The sequence below is a fragment of the Anoplolepis gracilipes genome, chromosome 7 (genome assembly GCF_047496725.1).
Source record: "Anoplolepis gracilipes chromosome 7, ASM4749672v1, whole genome shotgun sequence".
NCBI lineage: Eukaryota > Metazoa > Arthropoda > Insecta > Hymenoptera > Formicidae > Anoplolepis > Anoplolepis gracilipes.
This window is the reverse complement of record NC_132976.1, coordinates 10624260-10650822: the sequence shown is the minus strand read 5'-3', so window position 1 is coordinate 10650822 and position 26563 is coordinate 10624260. Positions and strand designations below refer to the sequence as shown.

Genomic DNA, 26563 nt, shown 5'->3' with positions numbered 1-26563 from the left:
ACATTTCGGAAGAAATAAATTTTTGTATGCATCAGTTGAAATAATTTTTCTATTTTATTTTCCTAGTTTTCATATATATATATATATATATATATATATATATATATATATATATGAAAAATGTGAGAAACTAATATATATATGATGCATTTTATGACTCTTTTACGAAGAAACATCTGAAGACGAATATTCACTTTTTTGAATTACCTACGTAAAAAAAACGAGAGGGAATCTTTAGCCGAGTCTCAGCAGCTTTAAAATGGCTCGAAAGTACGAGCGCTATCGGAACTTTGATTCATCATAACTTTCTATAAATATTGTATATTTTCGGATCATATATTTGATATTTCTTTCATTTTTCACGAGTCACGTATACCAAAAGTCGTTCAGAAGGCTTTAACTTGGCATTTCATCACTTCTGATGATATTTGATGTAAATGCGCACGTGTTTCACGAGAAGACGATAAGATCAGACTCGTTCTTCAAACATACCCGGAAATAGAACCGGATCGAGTTTTCTCAATCGTATACACAGCCTTCCGCACGTCATGACATTTCGTAAAGATCAACGCATCTCTCGTCTCACGACATACGTAGATATTGTCGTCTAAAATCAGAATTTAAAATAGCAACATCCATTTCTCGTATCTCCGAGCAGGCACACAAGTTTATGCGCGGCGATCGCGACGAAGACATGAATAAACATTTCCTTTAAATACATAACGTAAGCACGATTATTTCCGTCACTTACCGGCGCGTCTTCATTTAGAGCAGATATAAACACTGTTTGTTGATGTCTCGCGTGAGTAATTTGAATTGATTGCTTTTTACGTGTCATGCGAGCTGGAAAATTGCCGATTGCATGTTCGGGCACTTTCACCAATGAAATTATCGAATTTTATGTGAAACTCCAACCCAATTAATTATTAAACGATAACATTCTCTATAACAAAATATATATTTTCAAATATTCCTAATATTTTAAAATTTATTCAACATCAAATAAAACACATGACATAAAGATATATAGATGTAGAAAAAAAAAATAACACAAAATGTTATGGAAAAATTCACGGAAACGCATAATGAAGCAGAAAGATGGCTGCGTCGATAGCATAAAACCGATATGAAGGATGGGATATATCCGCACGGTATTGTGGTCGTATTTTTTCGATTACGTTGACTGTCGCCCCGATATGGTGAAGTACACTTCTGAAAGAGATGTCACGTCCCTCCAAGCCCGTAATTCACCCGGTATTTACGATCTCAGGCTTTGTTTGAGAGTAACGCGTCACTGTAAGATCGATGGCGACCGAAATGGACCCTTTGTCATATTGCTGTAATACGATCTCTTCAAGTAAAATGAATTCGTACACCGAATTTCACGGATATACGAGTTCTCACGTACACCGGAAAAGGAATCTTTTAAGCGAGACAATCTATCCTTTAATCCCGTATTCACGTAAAAGCCATACAACTCTCGAATAACTTTAATGCAAGATATTCAACAGAAGCTTTCGATCACGAAGAACCGATTTTTCATCGAGAGTTTCTCAATATAAGCTTCCCAATACTTAAAGTAAGAAGAGAGAAAAACCGAATGGATTATACTTAAGAAAGCGAGCGGAAGCTCGTTAAAAAAGAATCGCGTTCGGATTAGTCTTTAGTGAGAAATAATTTCCGTTAATGTGAATGAAGGATGGAGATAAAAATATGGAACGGAAGGATTATAACGTATATATTTAATGTTCAATGTCGAACGTTGTATGTGCGAGCAGAAGCTTTGTTTACATTAATCTCAACTGTGAAACACATGGTTACGCGTTTGCGAACACGGTACATTGAATGGTACATTGAATTGCTCAATGTACCATTTGCATTGGATTCAGCGCGGATCTCATGCGCCTACCTTCCAATTTCCCGTTGTTGACGAGAAGGGAATTGTTCGACTTCCTGGACGAATTTCGCGACATTTGGCTGTGACTTGGACTGCTATCTGTGCTCTTCTTCTCCAGCACATCGTAACAGCTGTATGATGTATGGGTAACCGTTAACATCGGATGCACGCTTCCTGAATCGTCCATGTGATTGCGTGAAATATAAGAAAAACAAACAGCATGACCGATCGGTTGCGCAAGTTGATCTTGCTTTTATATGAAACAGGACCTTCTCTTTTTATGCTTTGAAAGATTCATTGGCTAAATACTCATTAATCGATATGGTTCGTACATCTAATGTCCTCAGGGAGACTATACTCTGAAAATATTCAGAGATGAAAATATATGTGCTTAAAATTTATATTCAAGTATTATTTAAAAGAACACAAGTTTTTTATAGCATCTCTAAATCAATTCGTTAAAAAAGTCACAAGTCGATGTTTACAATCAAAACGACTTTATTTTATCGAATGATGCCGCTAGCATTTACACGAATCTTCATTCAAAGCTTCTTCAGGTCGGATCGATTGTTATTCATTCGCCATTTCGAAGCGAACAATAGTATTCATTTATATCATGCAAAATAAAAAAAATCATCAGAGATCTCTTTTTGTTGCTGACCTATTTGATCCAATCGAAAGATACGTTTATCATAAAAATACAGTGAGAAACGAAAGTTTTGTAGATAGAGAGAAAAAGTAGAGAAAAAAAACATTCACATTAAAATGATATTAATATTGTGACCATTTTGTATTACATGATTTTTTCACAACGTATATTTTATTTGTTTCATAAAACTATTATATTTAATTTAATTTTTATTGCTAACCGAAAGATTTTTTAACTAGCATTTTACAAGCAATAATAAGCTAATAAAATTATAGCTTTTTCTCCTAAAAGGATTTTGTTCAAATAACTGTGCTATAACGAAATGATAAAATTTCACTGTCGAAAGAGAATAAACTGTCAGTAAAATAATTACACAAAATATATTTTACCAGTTCGCGTCCTGGAGACTTCGCTCTCCGTTCTGTGATGACCCAGTGCTTGTAATTTTTCCGTAATTCCATGTATTTTATCAGCCAACGTAGATCCGCCGTGAGTCTCCGCGGAAGTTCCGCCAGGTACGCCGGTGCTATTAACGTTACTGCTGGAAGTCGTGTGCGATGTAATTGCGGCACAGGCGGTTGTCGAGGAAAGCACAGCCATCTCCTGGGAAGCAACAAACGCGGATAATATGCGGCTTTTAATTTTTTGGTGCACTCGTTTACGTGAGTATCCCTTCTTGCCGCTTTTTATGCTAAAAGTGTGCTCACACGAGACGAGGTTTTTTTTTTTTTTTCGTTCAGACGTAATATTATTGCATCTGGAATGTTGTGCGCCTTCTGCTAGTAAGTATTACTTCATTGCAAACGCTCTTTTTTTTTCTTCGTGTCTACAATTTGTGTTCGTGGCCACTTACAGTTACTCACAGCAATAAACGAGACACCTTGTTCGTAATAGTGATATAACACTACCGCAACTTTTATCAATCTAAAAATGTAATATCATACTTTGAAAGCTTTGCCGTCCACCCCGCGCGAACCTTTCCTGACGAACGAAAGGAAAAGATGTCGGCACAATTCATCCGGTGTATTATCGATCTCCAGATACGAATTGAGGAATTTGCGGAAACCCTCGTAATCGATGTCCTAAAACAGCAAATGCAATAAAAAATTTTAATATATATAATAATAATATAATTATATATATATATATATGTATAAATTTTAATTTATGTTAAATCAAAAGCATGATACAAAAAATCTTTGAAATATTCTATCTATTAAACGTTAAACGTTAATATATATAGGCAATATAATCATACTCTGAATCTATACTTTGACTATATTTTTTCATTATTCATGTCATATAATCATCGATATATCACACATTATTTGTTTGATAATCATAAGAAAATTGATATGTTATTTTATTGTACAACTTGATATATTTTAATCGTAAAAAAAAAAAAAAGAAAAATAGTTTTATTCAGATATACAACAAATATATCTTACCATTAGGAATAATTGTCAGATTAAAAATTAAATGAGTTAGTGATCGAATTTTTGTGTGCTTTCTCACCGTTTTACAGTCGATAGTCACAGTAATAGAAAGTAATTCCCCGCCCGTCACGACTATTACACAAAAGAAAAGCCGCCGTTAATTAATCCGGTATACGGAAGCTATCTCTCTCTCTCTCTCTCTCTCTCTCTCTCTCTCTCTCTCTCTCTCTCTTTCTCTCTCATGTTCATTTCGATTTTGTCCGATTCAAGTGAATTTCATTCAACGGGAGATTAAAGCCCAACGAAACGTGTCGTTTCTGCCGACACAATGAATCCGCAAGGTGCGCATTTCGCAAATTGACTGATTACATTCGACAACGCGCATTTGGATTCCGTATGTTCTCGATGGATCGATAGTATTTAATGCAATTAATTATGCTCTGTTGATTACTATTCATGGAATTCATTTCGCGTGCTTAAGCCGCGTCTCCTAAGTGAAAAGCTTTTCTATGGAAACTATCCGAGGCTTTCGCACAGCGTTTACCGAATACATTCACCAAAGTGCAAAGCTGTACAAATAATTTCTAAAAAGACGAAACTTGTCTTGAAAAATTATAATTAAGACTAAGCGATAATGAATTCACTGGAGAAATTATAAGTAATATAAAATATTTTCCTTTAGTTCGAATATTTCTTTTTTGAGAGTGCAGAATACACGTCTCGTGTACCTAAAAAAAGCAATATTAAGATATTGAATTTAGATAACGTTCAATTTTACTAACTGGTAAATCTATCAATACTTATTGGGCAGAACGCAAGTCAATTATCTTTATATAACTATCGTTATTGTCTATCGATACGTGAATGTATTTATTGAACTAAATGTAAGTTAATTATCTTTATATATAACTATCGTTATCGGCTAAAATATCGATTATATAATAATTGAATAAATATAACTAACGGATGTAACTAATCCAATTCGTGATAATTGAAAATAATTAAAACTCAAAGTATAAATGCAAATTGTCATAATTACAACAGAGATCTATTACAAATATTATAACGAAGTAATTAAAATTTGTATTTATAAATATTGATTATCTTTCTCTCTCTCTCTCTCTCTCTCTCTCTCTCTCTCTCTCTCTCTTTCACATATATTTAATTACATATTCTATAAATTCAAGAAACTATAAAATCATAAAATAATTAACTAAATAATCGCGATATAAATAATCCTAAAATTATACAATAACTAATAAATATATTACATCAAATGTTGAAAATTCGAAATTTTTGTGCGCAATTCATTTTAATCAATTAAAAGTGAATGTTCTCACTTCAGGTGGAAAATTAGATACACATGACACTCATTACGTCCAACTTGTGTGCAAAGTCACAATTTACGTGCATCTTTGTGCGAACTTCTTGAAACTGACAAAAAGTTGGCCGATCCTGTAAACACGAACCAAGTTCGCTCAACTGAATTTACATAGATATTAGGTCTATCCAACCACAAACAAGCATCTGCCTGCTAGCCAAAATTCATTTGGCACTGAAATACGTGCTTCATCTTGTAGAATCCGATTGAGATAGGAATAGCGGAAGCATGATTCGATATGGATACAGTAACGGCCGAGGAGCTTATTTCACGGTTTACACCATTTAATCAATGATTTTCCGTTCAATTAATGGTACGCAGTACCGCGTGATTTGTTGTCTATTATTAACTCTCAAAGATTGATACTCTCTTGCTTCTAATAACAATCGACCATTTTTTTCGACTTAATGCTGAAAATAGAAGCATTTATAAGTTACAATTAAAATTTTAAAAGAAGTAAAAATATGTAAGACTTTAACTACAAACACAAAAAAATTTACTATATAATTCAGATACGACTTGGCATAACGAATAAATGAAGAAATAATTATTATTAAGTTATTTAAATATTTGATCACGTTCAAAGATTAGAATATTTTTATAAAATATAAAAATATTTTATAAAAAGATTACAAATTTTTTTTTTTTTTTTGATAAATTTGATTAATATAGCTTTCTCTTTCTTTCATATAATATAGTTTATATAAATATTAAAAAATATAAAAATGAATAGCAAATAAAAAATAGTTATGTATAACATAAAAGTATAATAATAAATTAGATTTTTCTGACATCTGTATAAAAAAAGATTATAATTTTATTCCGTGAAATAGTTTGCCAACTTAAAAATACTGACAAAGATATCAGCTTAATTAAAGTATTTTATCTTTTAAAAAGTACGTTCTTACAATGTGTAATCGTTAAAATTTTTAATTAGAGTAAAAAGCAAAATGAGCAATTTCATCAAAAATGAGATTTGTGAAACACTAACCCAGTTTCGAGTTTTATTTGAGTAGGTTTGAGAGAGCTCTACTATGACATTTATCGATACTTTTGACCAAGGACGTAGGGCGTCGCCTTTTACCTTTTTTGCTGTGTTAAACCTGCGCTATGAGCAATATAGTCGCAAGCAGAGGATGGTTGCAGAAGGCGCGGTTTATGTTACGTCGTTGAAAATAAATTTGTAGCAATGGCGAATAATTTGACAGTATAAAAATACCAATTATTAAGTTTGATTCAAAGTTTTATTTTTCATCATTTTCTCTCTCTTATATTAAATAATAAAATGTTTGACCCGATAATTATGTAAAAATATATTTATGTCCTTCGATTAATAAGTTGAGGTTAATTGAGAAAACTATGAACAGTTATTATTAGACTATTATTATTAAAAACATCTCGCCTCGCGATAAGCCATTCTTCCGTTCTAATTTGCAAGATCATTGTAGCGCTTGTGACATTGTGTGGTAAATTAAATGGAAATTCTGCGACCTTACACTTTGAACTAAGTTTTATAAGTAAAGTCAAGTAATTACAGAAAAGCTTCGATTGTCTTTTAGAATGATTTACATAATTTAGAAGGTTTAATAAATAATAAAAAAAAATGATTTCACATTTAGAATAAGAAGCAGATGTAATTATTTAATTATTAAAATAAATTTTGATGAATCTTATAGATTTACGTTTAATTAGAAACAAGAAAATATATAAAATATATAAAATAGATATGTATGGACAGAATAACTACGATTAATATTGAATTAAATTTTTTTTTAATCAATTATTTTAATCAATTGTTATGTTTTATAAAATGATAATTATAGTTATATAATTAGGAAAGTTTTAGCGCAATCGTATCTTCTCTCACTGAATATGTTCGTTTCAACCTCAGACATGATTTTAAAAGTTCTAATTAGCAACTGAATAATTCCCTGCAACTCTTTTTCTTGTTGGATTTCTTTAAGTAATATTTCTTTATTGATAAGAGACTAGCGGTAGATTTTAATCTGATTTCTATCGAACATGGAATTTTCCTACGTCGGTGGAATATCTGGATTTACTACTGAGCCTTTAACATGCATGCGTCTGTTGATGGTAATCCTATTTTGCGCTTCAATCTCGTATAGCTATAGCATATGTGTTCGAATGTAGTCGATTATCGACATTCTGCAACTAAATGATTTAGTTTCAACCTATTTTTAACTAACTAGTCAACTTTCTATCTTTTACCTTGTTTAATTACATATAAGTTATTCAATTATCTACTTACACGTAAAATACGAAATTTAAAGTAAATCACTTTTAAAACTGGAGCACCATGTGATTGTTACTCTTTCTATCCCAATTTTGAAAGTCATAGTCCGAAATGAAGATTGATACTGTTGCATTAAGGTAACTTATATATCATACATATGTACGTCGTTATAAAGTTCAGTTATAATTCAAGTTTATAAATGCAAGTTACATTCGCTTAATATATATTAACTAACTGTATATTGAAATATATGTCACTTGGAAATATATATATATATATATATATATATATATAAATTTTCCAATTAATAATATTATTTAATTATTAAGTTTTAAAATATATGTATTAACACGTCCAGATAAAAAATATGGATTGTGATGATATTGTGAAATATATTGTATGAAATATATTGCTTAATTTATGATAGAAATTAAAATGTTACTTTTAGCACACTCATTACTGCAATTCTGATTATATATGTATATAAAATACATATACGTAACTTGTTTTTATTCTGATAAATATATATGTAAGATTGATAATTGTAAGAAATTTCTGACTGCATGAAATCTCTGACATAAATTAAATACACACAATCTAATGGGTAAAACTAAATAATAAACTAAATAATATAACAACGATAATATGCAAATGTCATTGATAGAATTCGTATTGCCTTTGAAGATATTACGGTATATCGAGGTATGTCGCATTTACACAATCGCATAATAAATCATTTTATGAAATAGAGCACATCCGTTAAACGAGGGAATATTCACATGAATGGCACAGGAGGCGGCCATTAAGCTTTAGGGGAAGAGTGAAAGAGGGAGAGGGCAAAATTCAAAGGGAGGGAAACGAGGTCATCGTGAATGGTCACGTAAGGGAGCGGTAGTGACGTCAGTGCAGCAGTGACGTCATTGTGAGAGCGTCATAACTTTGCGGGAAAAATAGGTCGCAAACGAACGTAGAGGGTGAGAGCGAGAAAGAAACAATCCCGACACATCTCTCGTTTGTTCGATATTGATGAATGTGTGTTTTTAAAGTAAAAATATGTTATTTTGTAAACGACTTATATTTTTGAGATTTTAATTTTATAAATAATAATTAAAAAAAAATGTCTTTTTAATTTTTTGAAAATTTTCAACTTCCAAAAAAAATGGTAATATTAATATTATTATTTTTGAAATAATTATCTTTTCTATATAATTTAAGATAAAGTATTAATTTAGATTTATACTTTTATATTTTAAATATACATACATTTGACTTAGTGAGATTTTAACTTTAATTCGAGAATTTATTATTATGATATTTGATATCGAGAATGTAACAATTACAAAAAAGTGGAAAACTTTAAGTAAAATTTTCATTGAGAGAAAATTCATTTTTTTGTCATATGTCTAAAAATAAGTAAGAAACTTTTCAAAAAATGTTAAAACCGTTTTAAGATTAAAATATCAAAAAAAGTGTATTTCACAAAATAATACCGCATGATATCGAACGAACGAAAGGTGCGTCAAGTTATATCTTTTTTACTCCCACCCTTGTTGAAAAGTACATAGGCACGATAAAAGAGAAAGAAAGCGAAACGATACGTTTGGCTTTGTACAGCCATAGTGTTTAATATAAAACACATATTGGTGCATTTATGGACGGTAAATTTTTGAATATACAACACCATGAAATCAATCGATTTACATGAATAATTTATAAAATGCATTTCCGTACACTTTGATCATGTTCAAACATACGACGAGAGTATCGACGGGTTTTATATACCTATGTCGGGCGGGGCTATGCAATAAAAATAAACACGCCACTATATATAACGAAAATGCGAAAGCGAATATGCCGCAGCGGCTTTGAGCATTTGGAAATCGCGAATACCGCAACTGTATCCTCCCCAAGATCAAAAATAGCAATTGACCCCGATCGTGATCAACTCTATGTCGTATTGCAGATAGATGAGCGACGACATTACGTCATTTATGGCCCGTCATCGTTCGCCCCCATCGTCGTTCACATCAATCCAGGTTAATCAAGTGAATTTTATAGCTTCACGTTATAACTATATGTTATTTCGTCTTTTATACGGGTACTATTAATGTGTTTAAAGCGTCGTTATTGAACTTATCTCGTTATAAGAGATGTATATAATGTTATAGCAGTTTACGCAATTTCTCAAATAATAACAATAAGTTAAAAATGTCAGAGTTGTTATATGAACGATAAAAATTTAAATATAATTTTTCAGAGAATTTTACAAGCAAAATAATCTTCTATACGTGTTTACTAACGCGAGGAAGCTGTATTATTCTTTATTTATCCATAGAGGCCTTTATTATCGTTCGAAGAACAGCTATCTATAATCAATGATTTTTCGATACTTGTAATAAACTGAATCTTTACATACAATGATTCTCCGGGTTGTGTTCAAGGTAGGTCGAGCTTTTCATCCGGCATGTGTGAACGGTACTTAAGGGCAACCTAACACGCTCGCATACATACTGTGATCGTAATCATTGGATAGGGGGTGGGTCGTAATGTAAACAATTTAAGCATCAAGAATAGCTCAATTGTCCATATACCTGGTTATAAGAAGGCCCTAAAGGCTGCTCTCGAGGTGGGGTGGCTTCAATTAAAAGCTCTTATAGCGCGGACCCACACCCTGCTCAAACATAATAAACTTCTCACCCTTCCTTCATTGTACAATCCTCGCGACCAGGATATATCACATTACACACATTTTTTTGCGCGCCTCCTGCGCTTTATGTATACATGGCGTTCTTTATGCGGTTTACAAATGACTGTACTGTAAGTCGTAGCGCTCGCTACATATCCATTTCCAGCACAAACGAGCGTATATATAACTCATATCCGTTTTCGCGCGATTAGAAACAGCCGGCAATGCTGCAAGAAATAAGTAAGCTCCAACTATGTGAATAATATTTCGAAAAACCGCCCACATATTTCTTAACTTGATTTTCTGTTTGTGCTACAGTTATCGCTGTTACATGTCATTGTGGAGACAAATCGATCTCTGTGTTAAAATTGCTAGTGCTTAATGCGATATTTTATAGTCAAGTAAATTTGTGAAACAAATATGTAATTGCTTTATTTTTTTAACAAAAAAATTATATATTTTTATTTGATATTTTTCGCTTTTAATAATATTTTTTATTTGATATTTTTTTGCTTTTAATATTTCGCCATAAATAAAGTAACAGCTTTAGCGAATAATTTCAAAATAATAAAATTAAAACGATACAAGCAAATATTATTTTTGCAACAATATTGTTCGGTAAAATAGCAAGAAGTCAACATTCAAAAATCGCCCACTGCGATTATTAGTATATTATATTAATAATTTCTTTTACGGATTTAAGATTTTATCTCAGAGTCTGTTTCTCATTACATAGCTCATTTAAAATTTTCAAACTTTTCTGTTAGTTTTTATTTTACAATTCGTATGCAGGAGCATCTTATATTTCGTGCGTAAGAGAAAGCTGATTATTTTATACCGCTTCTCGATCAGATTTATATCTCTTACGCTCCACTTGGCAACTGCAAAGTTTCATTGTCGTGTGTGGGGCAGTCTCTCTGGGTCATTGTCTTGCACAAGTTCCTAAAGACATATCCGACTATCGCATTCGACAGAGTGTTGCAAATCAGGTGGTTATTCTATTAATTCAATTCGATATGATTCACATTGAGTCTTTATGGCGAATCTTCGACGTCCGTCGGCGACCTAAGTTTTGTTGTAAGTAAAATAGTTACCACGACAGCTCGCCATTGAAATTGCCATTTAGTTATGCGCAGCATACATTGCCGAAAAAGGTAACACGCTCATCGAGCACTATTTTCCATACATCGCGTTTTCATTATTTACTTTGATTACGTAAATCGAGTTAGCTTTATGTGTTTAACGTATTTCGCTTTGTTATCGCGTATTGAGATATTAATTCGTGTATACATTCTATCACATTGAAATACTGAATATTTTGATGTTGGACGCAAGTTTTTAACTTTTATTTTTTCAAGGGATTTATCTTCTCAATTGCGTTTACTAACATATTAATCGATGCTCATTAACAATAAGAGACGAATCCATTTTTTTAATAAATCTAGTATGTGAATTCAATTTCTTTGGCCTAAGATTCCCATTAATATCTCTTAATATAATGACTTGAAAATTCATTCCTTAATGTTAAAAAAGACATAAAAGAATCATAATTAAATATCATGAATCATTGCTAAGCAACATTCAACTTTTTTGTCACATTTTATAAATATTATTACAAATGTACAATACTACTTTTACTTAAGAACTTTTATTATTTTATCAGAGAAATATTTAGTGAAAAAATTAAATACACGCGACAGATAATACACGGCATAGAGATAATTTCAAGTGTTAACGTCTCAATAGAGATATGTTGAATTTATGATGAAATATTGTAAAGTACCTTTGACTTGGTTTTTATGTTTTTCTTTTATGTGGTTTTACTGTGTTCTTTTAACCAGGAAATTAAATAGAATATTTATGTTGAACGACGGGTTAAAGTTCTCTCTGATGTTTTATCTTTAAACTCAAATTTTTTCTTATTTTCATAAAATATTAACGTATTTTGTCTACTCTTCGTGTATGGTACGTCATTTTTTCAAAGAGCTATTGTCTGCCGTATAATATAAGGAAAGCTTGTATTGAGTTGTATTATATTTTCTCTTGTCGCAAATTCTACAAAACGATTAAAAGTTGAGTAAAATCAGAAGAAAAGGAAATTCTTGTAGGATTTCTTCATTGTTATTTGTTTCGACGATCGTTGAAAAACATTTATATACTAACTCGATAATTTAATCTTCGACTTCAAGCTATCGAAGGATTAATGTTTCTGATGCACACCGTTAAATTTTTATTTTCTATTAAATTTTCAGTTTATCTACAAGTTACAGATAATATGACGACATTTAAAATGACGTTTAAATTTGATATATGACTTATGTATGCTGCTGAATATAAATTAAAATAATAATGTTATTTCCATGATATCTTCAAAATTAGAAAATATATTTAATAAAAATACATATACACAGTGTATGCGTCTCTAAAGTATAGAAAAAATTCAATTATTATTTAATTTATATTATTATATATATGTAATTTTTAATATAAATATTATGATCAATTACATCTTTTTCGAAATAAGAATTTGATTAGATATATTTGCATCATATCAATCATAATAATAATATCAATATAATTTTTATTAAACGTTTTTTTTAAACTGTCTAGATCAAGTAATCCATATGGAATGACAAATGTCCGCTAAGAATAAAACGTTAGTATTACCGAACATTTAAAACTATTCCTTCGTAAAAAGAAGATGGAATATAAATTTTGTAAGATTGGAAAGAGTAGGTATTATATACTGTAGAATTTCCATATTGACATTTTAAAACATTGACATGCAAACTTGTATTCAAGAGAGCGTTATCCCTCGTTCATCATTTTATATTAAGAGATTTCTTTTCTTGAAGACTTTTCTTATATAACACGATTGATATTTTGAGAGACTGCATTATTTATTCGGGCATTTAAAAAAAGATATTCTAAAGAATACAGAATTTTTCGAAATTTTTGTGACTTTCTAGTTCTTACTGGAATTTAAGTAGTATAAGTCAAACTTATTTCTGTCCCATACATTTGAAGAGTTACAGAAAATAAATATATGCGACTTGAAGACTATTAAGACAATCATTAGCATGCTCTTCTAATGATTCATTAGTATTTGATTGATTACATTTTCTTATGACAAAATGTTGGGCATTGTGTGAAATATTTTTAATTATTTTTTTTTTTTTAACTTATTTCGCGAGCAATAATTGTTCATTGTTTCTTAGAGTCTTCTTTTTTCTTCGTTAATTACTCTCCTTTGATTTTAATATTAAAATTTTTCTATATTGTTGCTCTCTATACTTGATATACTTGATATCGATTTTGGTACTTATATTTGCTTATCATTTATCTTTTGAATACTTTACTGCGTTATATATGATTATAGATTATAGTATATTGCGTAATTAGTACAGATTTATATTAAAATTTAATATTTTTAAAATCTATTTGCAATATCTTTGTAATTAATTTTAATATTTCTTTTTTATGATTTATTTCTTAATTTATAATTCGCTGTCAGTGATTTTTTAAAAAAGGAAATATTCATTGAAGTATGTGAAATCTGCATCTTTTCTCTTTAATATCCTACTAATTAGTAGGAACAGTAAATTAGTGATTAAAGCAAAAAATTAGCAATGCATTATCATTTAATTTAAACCGTATATCTAAATTTGATTTCTAATTTGGTTTATTAATAACGGAGATCGGTAGTCTTATCAAAGTGCGAAAAAGGAGCAATACGCGTTTATAGATGTTCAGTTTCCGTGAGTATGACAGGCGAATATACATATATCATCTAAATATACAGTATGTTGGCTGGTCCATGCTCCTGAAATAGCCGACCGTTCTGTTTGTTTTCGCAATGACGACTATGCCGTCATATAATTTCGTACACACTTGACGTGGTATTTGTTTGCGCGTAAGAGCGCGTTCCAACCATGTCTTTGCACACACGCGTGCGACATAACGCAAAGTGGAAATTGTATATGCATACAATTATAAAGAAATGTGTTCTTACACACGGTATCGTCCAATAAAAAATATTGTATTCCAATAAAATGATTTTGTCGAGATTGCATAAGAGGCAGAGGGAGACGAAAGGATATAGGAAATTTTATAGATATAATTAAGTAAAAAATACGATATTAGTAGATTATTTTTGATTTAAAGAGATTAGATATTTTTTAGAAAACGAGAGAATTCATAATAATGTATAATGTAAAAAAATGTAGATTTGACCTTTTCTTATGTGAATCATTGGAGACTTTCTTTTCTCTTCTTAAACTTCCGGTACGATAGTTAGATAAGTTATCGTCAGACGCGAAATATAAAAAATCTAGCTTGAGCACAGATGTAAAGGCATTTGTATTCAAATACCGTCGATGAGATGGACCCAACTGCACAAAAAATGGAGCAATTTAGAATGATAATTTAAATGCAGTATAATCTAATGATATACTCGCTTTATTTCTGCTCGTCCGTCCGCGCCAGAGATCAAGGTATAAACTGCGTATTATGCGTCACTGAATTGGATGAGCCCAGTCATTACACGTGGAATATATGATGGCGAGATAGTTACGAAAGTACTTTGCTGATGAAAGACATATTGTATATCGGCATAGCCGGAGATCACATTTAATAGTTTTTTATTAATATAATCCTCACGTATTAAAATAGTTTTTCTATATAACATTCTTTTTACAAATGCATATAATTTCGAGATTTAAGAGATGTATTATTCCAAGATATCTTTTATGCACGTAATAAAAGAATAATAGATTTACGATATATATGTTGCTATAGTTGATATTACATGCGTCGTGAAAAATAGATTGAAAATACATTTAAGATAAAAGGTACTGTTATCATTATAGCCTTATTTAAAACGTAAAGATTGAAACATTTTAGAGCGAGATTTATAATACACATATAAATAAATTTTTTTCTAACTAACAAAATCTTTGTATAGGAATTAAAAAGATTAATCGTTTTGTGTATACGAAGTCTTCTTGAATAATTTCAAAATAGCTTAGGATATACAAAACTGAATAATTATATGAGATTAATTTACAGAGATTATTGATGCATTTATATAAATAAATTATAAAGTTAAATAGGTAGTGACGTGACGTCACCACAGATGTAGTTGCGAGTGCATCGACCTCAATTTCAGTCTCATTCTGAGCAAGCGTCGAACTGCAGATAGTGACGTCATTGACGAAGTCCTCCTCTAGTATCCATGGAAACAATGACGTCATACTTTCGTGCGACATACAGAAAATTTTTGAAAAAAGTCAATATTCCACCAAAAAAATTTTTTTTAAATATATATATATATATATATATATATATACAAGAAATGAAAATATTCGATACAATACATATTACAATTTTTCTTGTTGCCTTTAAAGACGAGATAATAATATTTTTAGCTAAAATTTAAAAGTTATAATACACAAAATCGATAATAAGAAGTTTCTCTTTTTTTCCTTTGAGATAAAAGAAAACGTCATATCGTAATGCAGAAAAAAGATTAAATTAACTCAAATTACCAACAGACTTGGCTTATCTTTGCTTTCTTTTTTTCTTAATTTTTCCAACATTTTCTTTTATCTTCTGTTGCTTATCCGCTCTGTTAATGAAAACTTTTCATTATGTGAAACTTTAATCCGAGCAATCTGAAGAATCTTACTTTACTCAAATTTACATATTTAAATGTAACACCCAATAACAGCGTGTAACGACGATTCTTACATGCCTTATCTTGTAAATGTACAAGTGCAAAATTTATTTCCTTATTAAATTGCTTTTAAAATTATTTAAAGCAATTTCAGAAAAATCATACATATTCTATATTATAAGTTTTTTATGACACTTTACAAGAAATATCTTTACATAATAAGTAAAAGTTTTTACTCTGGATTGTTGCAGTAAAAATTTACTCTATGCTTTTATTAATTTTAAAACAGTATATATCAATTCAAACTTTAAATAATATTAATATTTTATCTCGAGAAAGAGCTTTAAATACCTCGAATTGACATTTATCTAGCCGATAAATAACTTTTTTATTTCGACTGGATGCAGGTGAAATCGGGTGCCGTACGAGAGATAGCAAATGAAAAAGAGAAAGACAACTTCATTTCACGATTCTCGTTTAATACCGATCAAGTTGAATCGATCGGGCCGGTCTTTTACAATCTCCTCACTCTCGTCCGGCAATAAGAGGAAACGATGGATCGCGCGGAATGTAATGAAGAAAAGGGATTGGATTGGCGGATCAGCCGACAAGTGCTGCTTTAATTTCGCGTTTCATTCTTCTGCTTGGATAAAAACGCGCGCACGGCTAGCCGAGCAGCACAGCAAATATTTTCTTGCGACGTCGGCGAAAAGATAGCTGGAAAATTTTATCGCGCAGGAAAAGACGAACAGCGGAATACAGCCTCCAGGCTTTTCCTTTTCTTTGATTCTCTGTCTTTCCATCTCTGCCTGCCCATATTTCTCTTCCTTCGCCCTCTCTCTTTCTCTTATTTTCTCACATTCTTCCTTCCTTTTCACCGGCTTCGAGAAAGATGGTACGCGTCCTCCGTCTCGTTCGACAAGTAAAAAATGCGCTTCCTTTGCCGGAGCTGCGAAAAATTTCATCCGTGATTACGGTGATACAAATTTTTCCTTGTCGCTCGAATATCGCGCACCGTTTCGTCGACGTTGATTACTACGTCAAGATATCAAGGGCTTACCGCCGGCAACGTATGACGACAGGTTTATTCTGCTGAATGCAATGGAGCTGTTACATGTGTTTTCAACCGCATACGTACAATCGTTACGGTAAAGCGTAGGGATATTACGGCTGCACCCGAATGATTTATGGTCTCGAATATGTGCGTGATCGCAACGCGTACTAATGAGGGCTTGCTTCAAAAGAGGTCTGTCTCATTAAGGATCGAGTTCGCGTGCCGAGATGTAGTTTTCAAACTTAGCCCTAATTGTATTTGGCTCTTGTTCAACCTTTTCAACGTTTGAAAATTTCGCACGATTTCTCGTAATAATCCTGTATATAAATTATTCATACAATAGGAAACGTACAATGAGAGGGCACGGGGCAGACGCTTATATACATCTTAATGTGTATGACTAATTTGAAAAAGTCCTAAAAAAAGAAAATTATATTTTTTATTGTTTGAAAGTATTCCATCATTTGCGTAAAATTATTGACAAATGTGTTAATGGAAATACAACTACTCTGCCAAATATCACTATGTTTATAATATTGCATATTTAACCCTTATTCCGTACTGATGGATCATTTTTGTCTGTGATTTTTCTAATAATATATTTAAGTAAATTATTTTTCAAATTTATTATTTTAGTCTTTATTTAGAATGTTCAAAGAAGGTAAATACATTTTTTCAGATTTTTTAAAACACTTTTACATATTAATGAACTTATCGAAAATACGCTGACTCACCTGTGCAGTTAGAAGGTGCCAAAAATAACAATACGGAGTAAGGGTTAATATTCATTCTAAATTTCGATAAATGGTAAGTCATCGTTGAATAATAGAGCTTGAGCGAAGTGAGGTTTTCTCTGCAAGCTCAGCACAATTGCTCTTTCCGGAGCGTTCTCGTATAACAGATACATTTGCCGGGAAAGAGTTGTGAATTATACAACTCTCTTTTCCTTTTCCTCCCTATGAGAAACCTTATTCGAGTACCCGGCAATACAAGTTTTTCTTTATCGTCCGCGTGTTTTATTGCCGCGATGTTTACGAGCACCGGTTCGCCTCTCGACATTTTCATCGTCCGCCGTTTATCCCTTTGACGCTACGATATATTGTTCGCTACTCGACACTAACGTCGAATTGATAGCCATCGTATCTGTACCTACACCTGCATATAATAGTGTGACGCTACTGTCAATCGATCTTTTCTTTCAGTTACGTGACGTAATTTTGCGGGCACACGACAAAATTTACTCAATAGACACGAGGTTTATTTAGATGTAGTTATGTAAAGTGAAGCTAATCTATTACAAAATAGCACGATATTCATTTGCATCCTCGTATATGTATATGTGAAACATATTGTTTAATAGCAGCTATGGCACTATTTGAAAATTATGAATTTCAGAATAATTAAAATTAAAGTTTATATGAATAATTGAAAATAAAAATTTAAAAATTATATAAAATGTTAAAGTAATATATTTATACATTATTAAAATGTTAATTGGATAAGAATTTTGATTTTGAATAAGTTTTTATTATGGTAATAATTCTAATGATACGTGTCTATCTTGAATTTTAGCTGAGTTATAATTTCGGAACTTATTTTTTTATATGCAACTAATATTTGATTTAATAATGATATAATATATTCTTCTAATCGCGAGTGCTTCTAAATATGTAAAAGCAAAGCCATTTCCTATTTTTTCACAATTTTATCCATTTTATATTCTCGATTTATTATTCTATTATTTTAAAGTGATTTAGATTTATAAGTTTCTCGTGAATTACGATCGATCACATTAGAAATGGTAATTGATAGTATTATTATGTCATGCAGATAGGGAGCGAAATTTATACGAATGATGTTAACGCGACTAACAATAATCGGCGAAGTACGAGAAAAACGATTTGTAAATCTTCTTCATGTTGCCAGCTTTCTAGGCCAAGTGGAAAAATCAGAATATAAACTTCGGCTTAACGTCACGGTTTATTCACTGCGTATGACATTACGTTTTTACGTTCAATGGCGTGGATTCTTTCCAGTTTTATTCTTACTTTTGCTCACGTTCTTATAACCAACCTTACTGAGGTACAAACGAGTGTATGAAGGTACTGTACAGTATTTACAATACTTTTTTTTGTATTATATTAATTTTAAAGTTAAATTTATGATTATACGGTATATGTACGAAAAAAACTTTATCCATTAATTAATATCACCAACAGCATTTTACACAGCTCTCTCTCTATATATTTTTTTTCTCCTTTTTTAGGTCATTTCATTAATTTGACAAGTGTTACCAAATCTTATGAAACCTTATCTTCGCACAGAAAAAGAAAACTTTTCATTTACACGCAAGATAATTAATAAATTTAAAAGGTTGTACTTTTTATTACAATAAGGTATCTTATTTTAGATACACACACCTGTATATATATATATATATTATATATATATGAAATATATATAAATGAAAGATTATCTTTTTTGTGCGAAGATAAGGTTAGATAAGATTAGGTAACACTTGTCAAATTAATGAAATGACCTAACAAAGAAAAGTCATTTTTACCGTTCGAATGACCACTTGGTACATTCTTCTACCAAAGCACCCTCGAGATGGATGCCACACGAAAAAGTAGACAATGTATATTGCTAACATAAGTGTGATGCATAGTCATGTCAGCTGTGTGATGTCAGCTTGGTATGACCTCGTTTTTTCAACATGTAAAAGAATGCCTCATTTACTTTGTTATTTCATTTCCCCTTTTATATCTGCATCAAAGTAAAAAAAAAAGATAAAATACTAGTCACTGAACATGTAATATTTCACATTATAAAAGTATATACAGTTATTTAGTGATATTATTACAAAATATTATTACGAAATAATCAAGTAAAATTCATAATTATATCTTTTGATAATTAAATCAGTGAAATAATGCAACAGGATATTGCACATTCAACACGTTTACTTAGAGAGATTTTAATAAAATCTTCACTGTTTTATATGAGATTAAAAAAAGTTATCCTGCATTGTGTGTTTGTTATTTCTTTTCATAATATGGTGAAACAATGAAAACATATTTATGTGATATTCCAGCCTTCAGTATAAAAAAAAAAGGACGAAGTAAAAGAAAAAAAGAAACGAAAATATGCTATATATTTTAGAATTATTCGCAGCCAGTAGAGTAGTAGAAAGTAGAGGAAAAGAAACGTCGACTTGAAAAATAGAAAGAAGGATTCTAATTTTCTGTTAGTAAGGATATTGCAGTCTTACGACTTTATTTCGATAGTTTGATACAGGAAAATGTAGTGGCGCAGTGTTTATGTGAAAAGTGAAAGATGTACCTGGTTTTTTTACATTCGAGACCTTGCATAAGCTGCAAGTGTGGAAGATGACGGGCGTTTATGTTTTGAGGTGCTTTATTGGAACATGCTACGCTTCGCCGAGCGTGAACAACTCGGCATCAGCACCTATAATCGTGACAAGGTAACGTGAGAGACGACCTGAAGAAAATATCCGTCCGTTATCACATTTTCCACATCTAAAATGCTATAATCTTTGTCAGGATCGATAATCGTACATAGTTTCTGAACGATAATGTTTGAATTTTTTATCACGTTCGCGCGATAAACGCAGCAAATCGCGATATCATCGGTTCTTTCTTTTCGCGACGTTTCAGCATCAATATTATCGGATATATTCATTTGTTTTTTTTTTTTTTTTACATTGTCATATTCAGCGAAATTTGCGGAAAAAATGCCGTTTGAATTATGAAATATAATTATGAAATATCTTTTATAAAGAGAAAGATCTCAGGCATCATATATGTACTGTCAATTATCATTATACTAATTATAAAACGGAGTCTTGTTTTAATATGTAGTACTTTTGATATTAAATTTCACTTTCTCGAAATAAACTGAATAATTATATTGGATACACATATTTAATAAAATTAATGAAAATTTCCTTAAAAATAATTGTGCGTATGTATGTTTGTGCGCGCGTGTGTGGAAGAGATAGAAAGAGAGAGAGAGAGAGAGAGAGAGCTAATATATATGAAATAAATTAAGCGAAATTTTTTGATATCTTCTATCGATAGAGGCCAGTGGACCTGTTCAATAGTATACAAAAAATTATGGCGGATAATAGATCCGATGACTAAGGAAAAATGACGATAACGATATTTTACGAGTCGGGTCTTCGAAAGCTACGAGCATCATAAAGTGATAGCGCTGTGAGTTTGATGGCACAAGAATTTCATTTTATGATAAATAGCTTTTTTAAAGAGATATAGAACAGCATATTTATTAGTAGCCGATGTTTTGTAATTTACGATAGCCGTCACATTTACGTTGGATTGGATACAGTGGCAGCTATTAATTTTAAGAAATTAGAGAAAATTTATAAAATTTCATATAAACAGTATATATTTATATTTAGTTTATATTAAAATTTATATAATAAATAAATTAATAAATTTTCCAATCAAAAGTAAATATTGATTTGTGTACTTTAGGGAAGATTTTAACCTATATAAAATGCATCAGTTTTACGTAAATGGATTTAATGAAATTTTCTTTAAATGTTCACAAATGTACACATCGAAATTGAGAATTGACATAAAATATATTGCGCTTATAATTGAAATTATAAAACAACATTAAATTCGATTATGCTATTGTATTATTCTTAAAACTTTTGACGGTAACAAATAGATTTTTTTCGTTCAAGCAGCTTATTTTCATTCAGCTTAAGTGAGCTGACAAATAAATTTTCTTAGGTGAAAATTTAGATGTAATTTTCTTAGATCTCCACGAAAACTAGTCCAAACTGCATCTTATAAATAGATCGCGCGTTAATTAATTTAGGTAGTCACAATAATTTCTTTTTATCGCAATAATCTCTTTTTATCATACAAATGGGATGGCGAGTGGATTTACCTTACACACAGGATCTATTATATATCCTTTCAAGAGCGGAGAGTCTTGTGGAAGATCAATCTATCGCGCTTCCTGTTCGTATTACATTTGGACCAATGGTCAATTCAATCAAGCAGAGACAGAGAGTTTCTCTCTCTCTCTTTCTTTCGATCATCTGAGGAATAGTTATCTAATCCGTTTTTGAAACTCTCCTCTTCGCGGATTTATGTGTGCGTATGATGACGCAGTGACCTCGGCGTGTGTAGTGTCGGCTCTTTGTCGCATCGCCGACACGTTTCTCTTTCAGTGCGTCAGAGATGACGTCACGTAGCTAGGCAACCGCACCCTTGCGGCCCACGAAGACCCGTTTTTCCATGCCTTCCGTCCCCAGCAGCCGTTTCTCATCGTCCTTCGTATTTACGGGTTGAAGGACGAGCTTAGGGAACATGTGCACATACGGGACGATGACTCGATAAGAAGATAGGGGACCATAATTCCTAGGATCCTCGAGTGAGAAAGTTATGTCGGGGATAATCGCTTAAAATATGTCAGACAACATTGCGGTAATATAATCACGACGTCTAGTTTGATCTCGTTATGAAGTTTACTTGGAAGTTTGAATATGGAGTCTCATGTGGTAACGATAATAGGTCCACGTTGTATAAACTCACGATATATTCTTGGTCAGAAAACAGATTTATTTTTCACTCCTCTCTCTTTCCTCTCTTAATAATTTGTATAAAATTCGAGGGGTTGGTCACTAACAGTTATAATTTTTTGTGTGCAAAAATTACCCTTTGATACGGATTACCCTTAAATTATACCTCGGATTATTTAAGATTACCTAATAGTATCTCAAATTAAAAAGAAATTTTACTTTAAATTATTTTAACGCTAAAGATTATTTAGATTTACCAAAAATAACCTTGGATTAGCCGAAATTTTGCTGGGATTGCCGCTGAATTACCTAGCCCTTGTACAAAAATTACCTCAGTGACCAACCCCTCGATAAAATTATAGCCAAAAGAAAAATAGTTTTCGCCAAAAAATTCACGTATGAAGCAAGCGAGAATAAAAAACGCGGAAGTGAGTGAAATTTTACTTACATCAATCTTATTCATTTTCTTTTCTTAATTAAGAAAGGGTGCACTTGTTATCAGATATTGTATAGCCGAAATTATTAATTACTCTTGCATGAAAATCAAATATGTAATCAATTCGTCGCGATAACGTGAGATGCAGTAACGTGCATTACTGAAAGTGACATCGATAATGTGATCCTAGGCGACGTGTCAGAGCATTGATATATGTCCTTGTCCGTTGCCGACCCTCGTAAGGGACTCTCTTCGCTAAGAATATCTCGTTCACAAAGCTTAATATAGAAACTGTAACTTCCCTCTCTCTTCCGTCTTGTTGTTCGTCCCTGTTTATCCGTGTCTGCACCCTATGTGGCTATACAGGCGCATCTGTGTGTGTGTGTATGTGTGTGCCTACACGTATACATATAAGAGAAAATAGTCAAGCATACTATGCGGGCGATGTAGTAGTCTTTACGTTGTTACATCGGTATGTATATACGTACAGCGGATAGAAATAGCGCGATTTTTCGTCTTAAAGTTACGTGACAACGCTCGCGAAAGCGTACAATAATAAAATTAAAGTGAATTTAATACTCTTTGAACGTTTCACGTAACATCAGTCTCTTTACTCGTTTATAAAGCACGTAAATTGCGTACCTTTCAAATGAAACAATCGAAAATACGGGGAAGACTTTACAAAGACACGCTTCGCGATTCCAACTACGCGGAATACAAAGCGAGAATACGTACATAAGGAGGATGTGTCTGTATTGTTACGTAACTCTCAAGTTCCCGCATACTCGAACCGCTGTTACAATCCCAAAGCTACATTCAATTAGCAATATGAATTAATCGTTATCGTCGAATGAAAGTCTATTGCCGCAACGCCTCTTAATTACAGAAACATGGAATATAGGAAGAATTGGAAATAAAAGCATTTCCTTTCTTAAAAAAATACATATTGTATGTTCATCCTTTTCATCATATTGGCGAAATTTTTTACAAGTTATACATATACATTTTTATTAAGTAATTAGTATTAAATTTATAAAAAAAGTTAAACATTAATATAGATTTATTTAGGTATTGATTATATATTTCTTCTCTCGCGTTATTTAAAGTGTCATTGATACATGGCAATAAATTAATAATGAAAGAGAAAATATTGAAGACATTTTAAGAATAGGAAAAATGACGGCAAGGTTAGAAAAAGAGATGGTGTGCTTTACGCCCCATAATGATACTATTTTCCGCGCAATGAGATATCCAGTGAATCGACTTGAGCACGGAAACTTGTATTAGGATAGCGATTCCTCGTAATGACCTATCCCGGCTATTTCGCGTCAGATTTCAATTAAGAGGATGGTCCTACCAAACGTATTTAGTTAATTCACCGTTTCAAACACATGATGAAACTCGATTTAAGCGATTGAGAGTGACCAAACATTTGCTCGTAGATTTTGTAAAAAAGAGAAATTTTGCAATGAAACAAATATAATATATTTATGGTAGAAATATATCTGACAGAGAAAATAAATCGGCTCCCTTTAATTTCGTCTACGGACGGAACAATAAATTTGCTTTTATACTCTCAATTTGAAATCCTCGATACAATAACTTTATTTTGTAATTTTATAAATATCGAATATATCCTGTACATACATGTATATTTCATAAATTTATTGTTTAATTTCTCTTAAAATTCGATAATGATACTTTTCGGACTAAAATATTATAAAGAACTTTTTTAAATAAAAAATGCGTACAATTTTTATAAAAATTATAGTAAATATTACACATGACACACACATTTTATGTTTATCTTTAGAAATTTGATAGAAAGCTTGTTTCTTCTTACAAACTATTATTTGAACAAAAGAGTTAAATCTTAATTAGATAGGAATTTATAGAATTCTCTTATCATAAAGAACTTATCTTTTAATGCGATAGAATTGAACAGATTAGGGATGCGACAACTTCAGTTAAGCGTAATCCCAGGACTTCCGATTTTCAAACAATTCGACTAATTTACGCCGAGAAATCTCGTTTCGGGAAATCACAGGTTCGGCCAACTATAATTGAGCGGGTCGAGTACTGGAGCACACGCGTTTCATGTCACAGATCTACCGTTGAATGTGGTCTCTTACCGACCATTGACGTACAGCTGTCCCTGGGTGGAATGTCCAATTATGAGTTCTCGACACATCGGTTGTGCTTCACGGCGAAAGTCCGTGTTCGCGGGAGAATTTCCGAACCTCTTGATCCTGTAACCGGCGTAGCCTCTTAGCGTTCGATATCGATTGTCATACCCCGCAGGGACTACCAAGTTCACATTCTCTCGTGCACAAAGGATTCCTGTTGCAAATGTTGACGCAATAAGATCGATCCCGTTTCAATGGTTTTGCCAACTATTACATCTCACATTGATACCGTGAAAATGAAATGAAAATAAATAGAAAATAAATGAAAATAATAGACTAGTATATTCCAAATAATTTTTACTCCTCTTTTAGATTTATAGAATTATAAAATTAAATTTTATTGTCGCGTTGTCAGATTTTTACGATTTTCTTTTTCCGTTCTTTCTTCTATATGTATATTATTATATAGAATAAAACATTTAAAAAATGCAAAGTAAAAATTTGTTCTAAATAAAAATTAAATTGTTATACAAGAAGCTTTTATATATCGTAAAAGGAGATATTTTTATTAATTATTGAAAGTTAATCAAGAGTTTTGCTATATAATTAAATTTGTTTTATATGTAATGAAAATCGACGAATACTTACTTCGTAACAGCTTTTGCAACTGTACATATTTACGAAATAAATTGATGAATGATGCTCGACTTTGAGCGAAAATAACGCTATTTATTGAGTAGAGTTTACGGAATATTTTACAATTATACTCAACGTTAATGGATTTTAACTGTTACCATGTATACAATAAGTTAGCGAGTTGTGACACTCTTAGTGAGAATAATGCGATTTCTATGCTTTCCAACGAACAAGTTCCATTGATGAACTGGAAATTTCTGACACATACTACAGCATGATAAAAGATATTATGCATATGAATGATACAAGCTATTTTTCTCATTTTGAGAATCCCTCGAGGAGGGATATATTTAGACAAGTACCTAATATACAATTTAAATACCTTTTTTTATGGGCTCTATAAAAGAATCTAATCCTTTATCATTCCAAAACAATCACATATGAAGACTAATATATGAAATTCCAGCAAGTCGCTCATATGGGAATATCATACGAGAGAAGCGGTAGATTATGTCGCCGTTTATGGTGAGGCAGTAAATTTACTTGTCATCTGAAAGCGCGTCACGCGGTCGGAATTTGCGGAAAGATGCCGGCGATATGGAAGAAAGTAATTTAGATTGCTCCTCAAAGGGATCCAATTTGAAGCGCGCCATGAAATTACTACCGCCAGGTTATGAGTCAGGTCTCTTGGTTGTAACTCGGACACATAGGTCTAATTTTATTAAAACTCAGAATTTAGTTGGAAATAAAATAGTT

General features: G+C 31.6%; 1 protein-coding gene across 4 annotated transcripts in view; it reads right to left on the bottom strand.

Annotated features, from left to right (window-relative positions):
- The window catches only part of Dgk (diacyl glycerol kinase 1), an 85248-nt gene that overhangs the window by 13309 nt on the left and 45376 nt on the right, over nucleotides 1–26563 (bottom strand). The window contains exons 1-5 of one of the 4 annotated variants that reach the window (XM_072896839.1): nucleotides 25178–25199; nucleotides 4062–4114; nucleotides 3491–3628; nucleotides 2936–3149; nucleotides 1910–2071 (exon numbers count right to left, since the gene is read on the bottom strand). In XM_072896839.1, coding sequence (XP_072752940.1) covers nucleotides 1910–2071; nucleotides 2936–3149; nucleotides 3491–3628; nucleotides 4062–4114; nucleotides 25178–25184 — 574 coding nt within the window. In that variant the 5' untranslated portion in view covers nucleotides 25185–25199. Of the gene's footprint in view, nucleotides 1–1909; nucleotides 2072–2935; nucleotides 3150–3490; nucleotides 3629–4061; nucleotides 4115–5253; nucleotides 5535–25177; nucleotides 25200–26563 lie in introns of those variants that run through there. The other 3 variants (XM_072896841.1, XM_072896838.1, XM_072896840.1) reach the window with 3 other exon arrangements.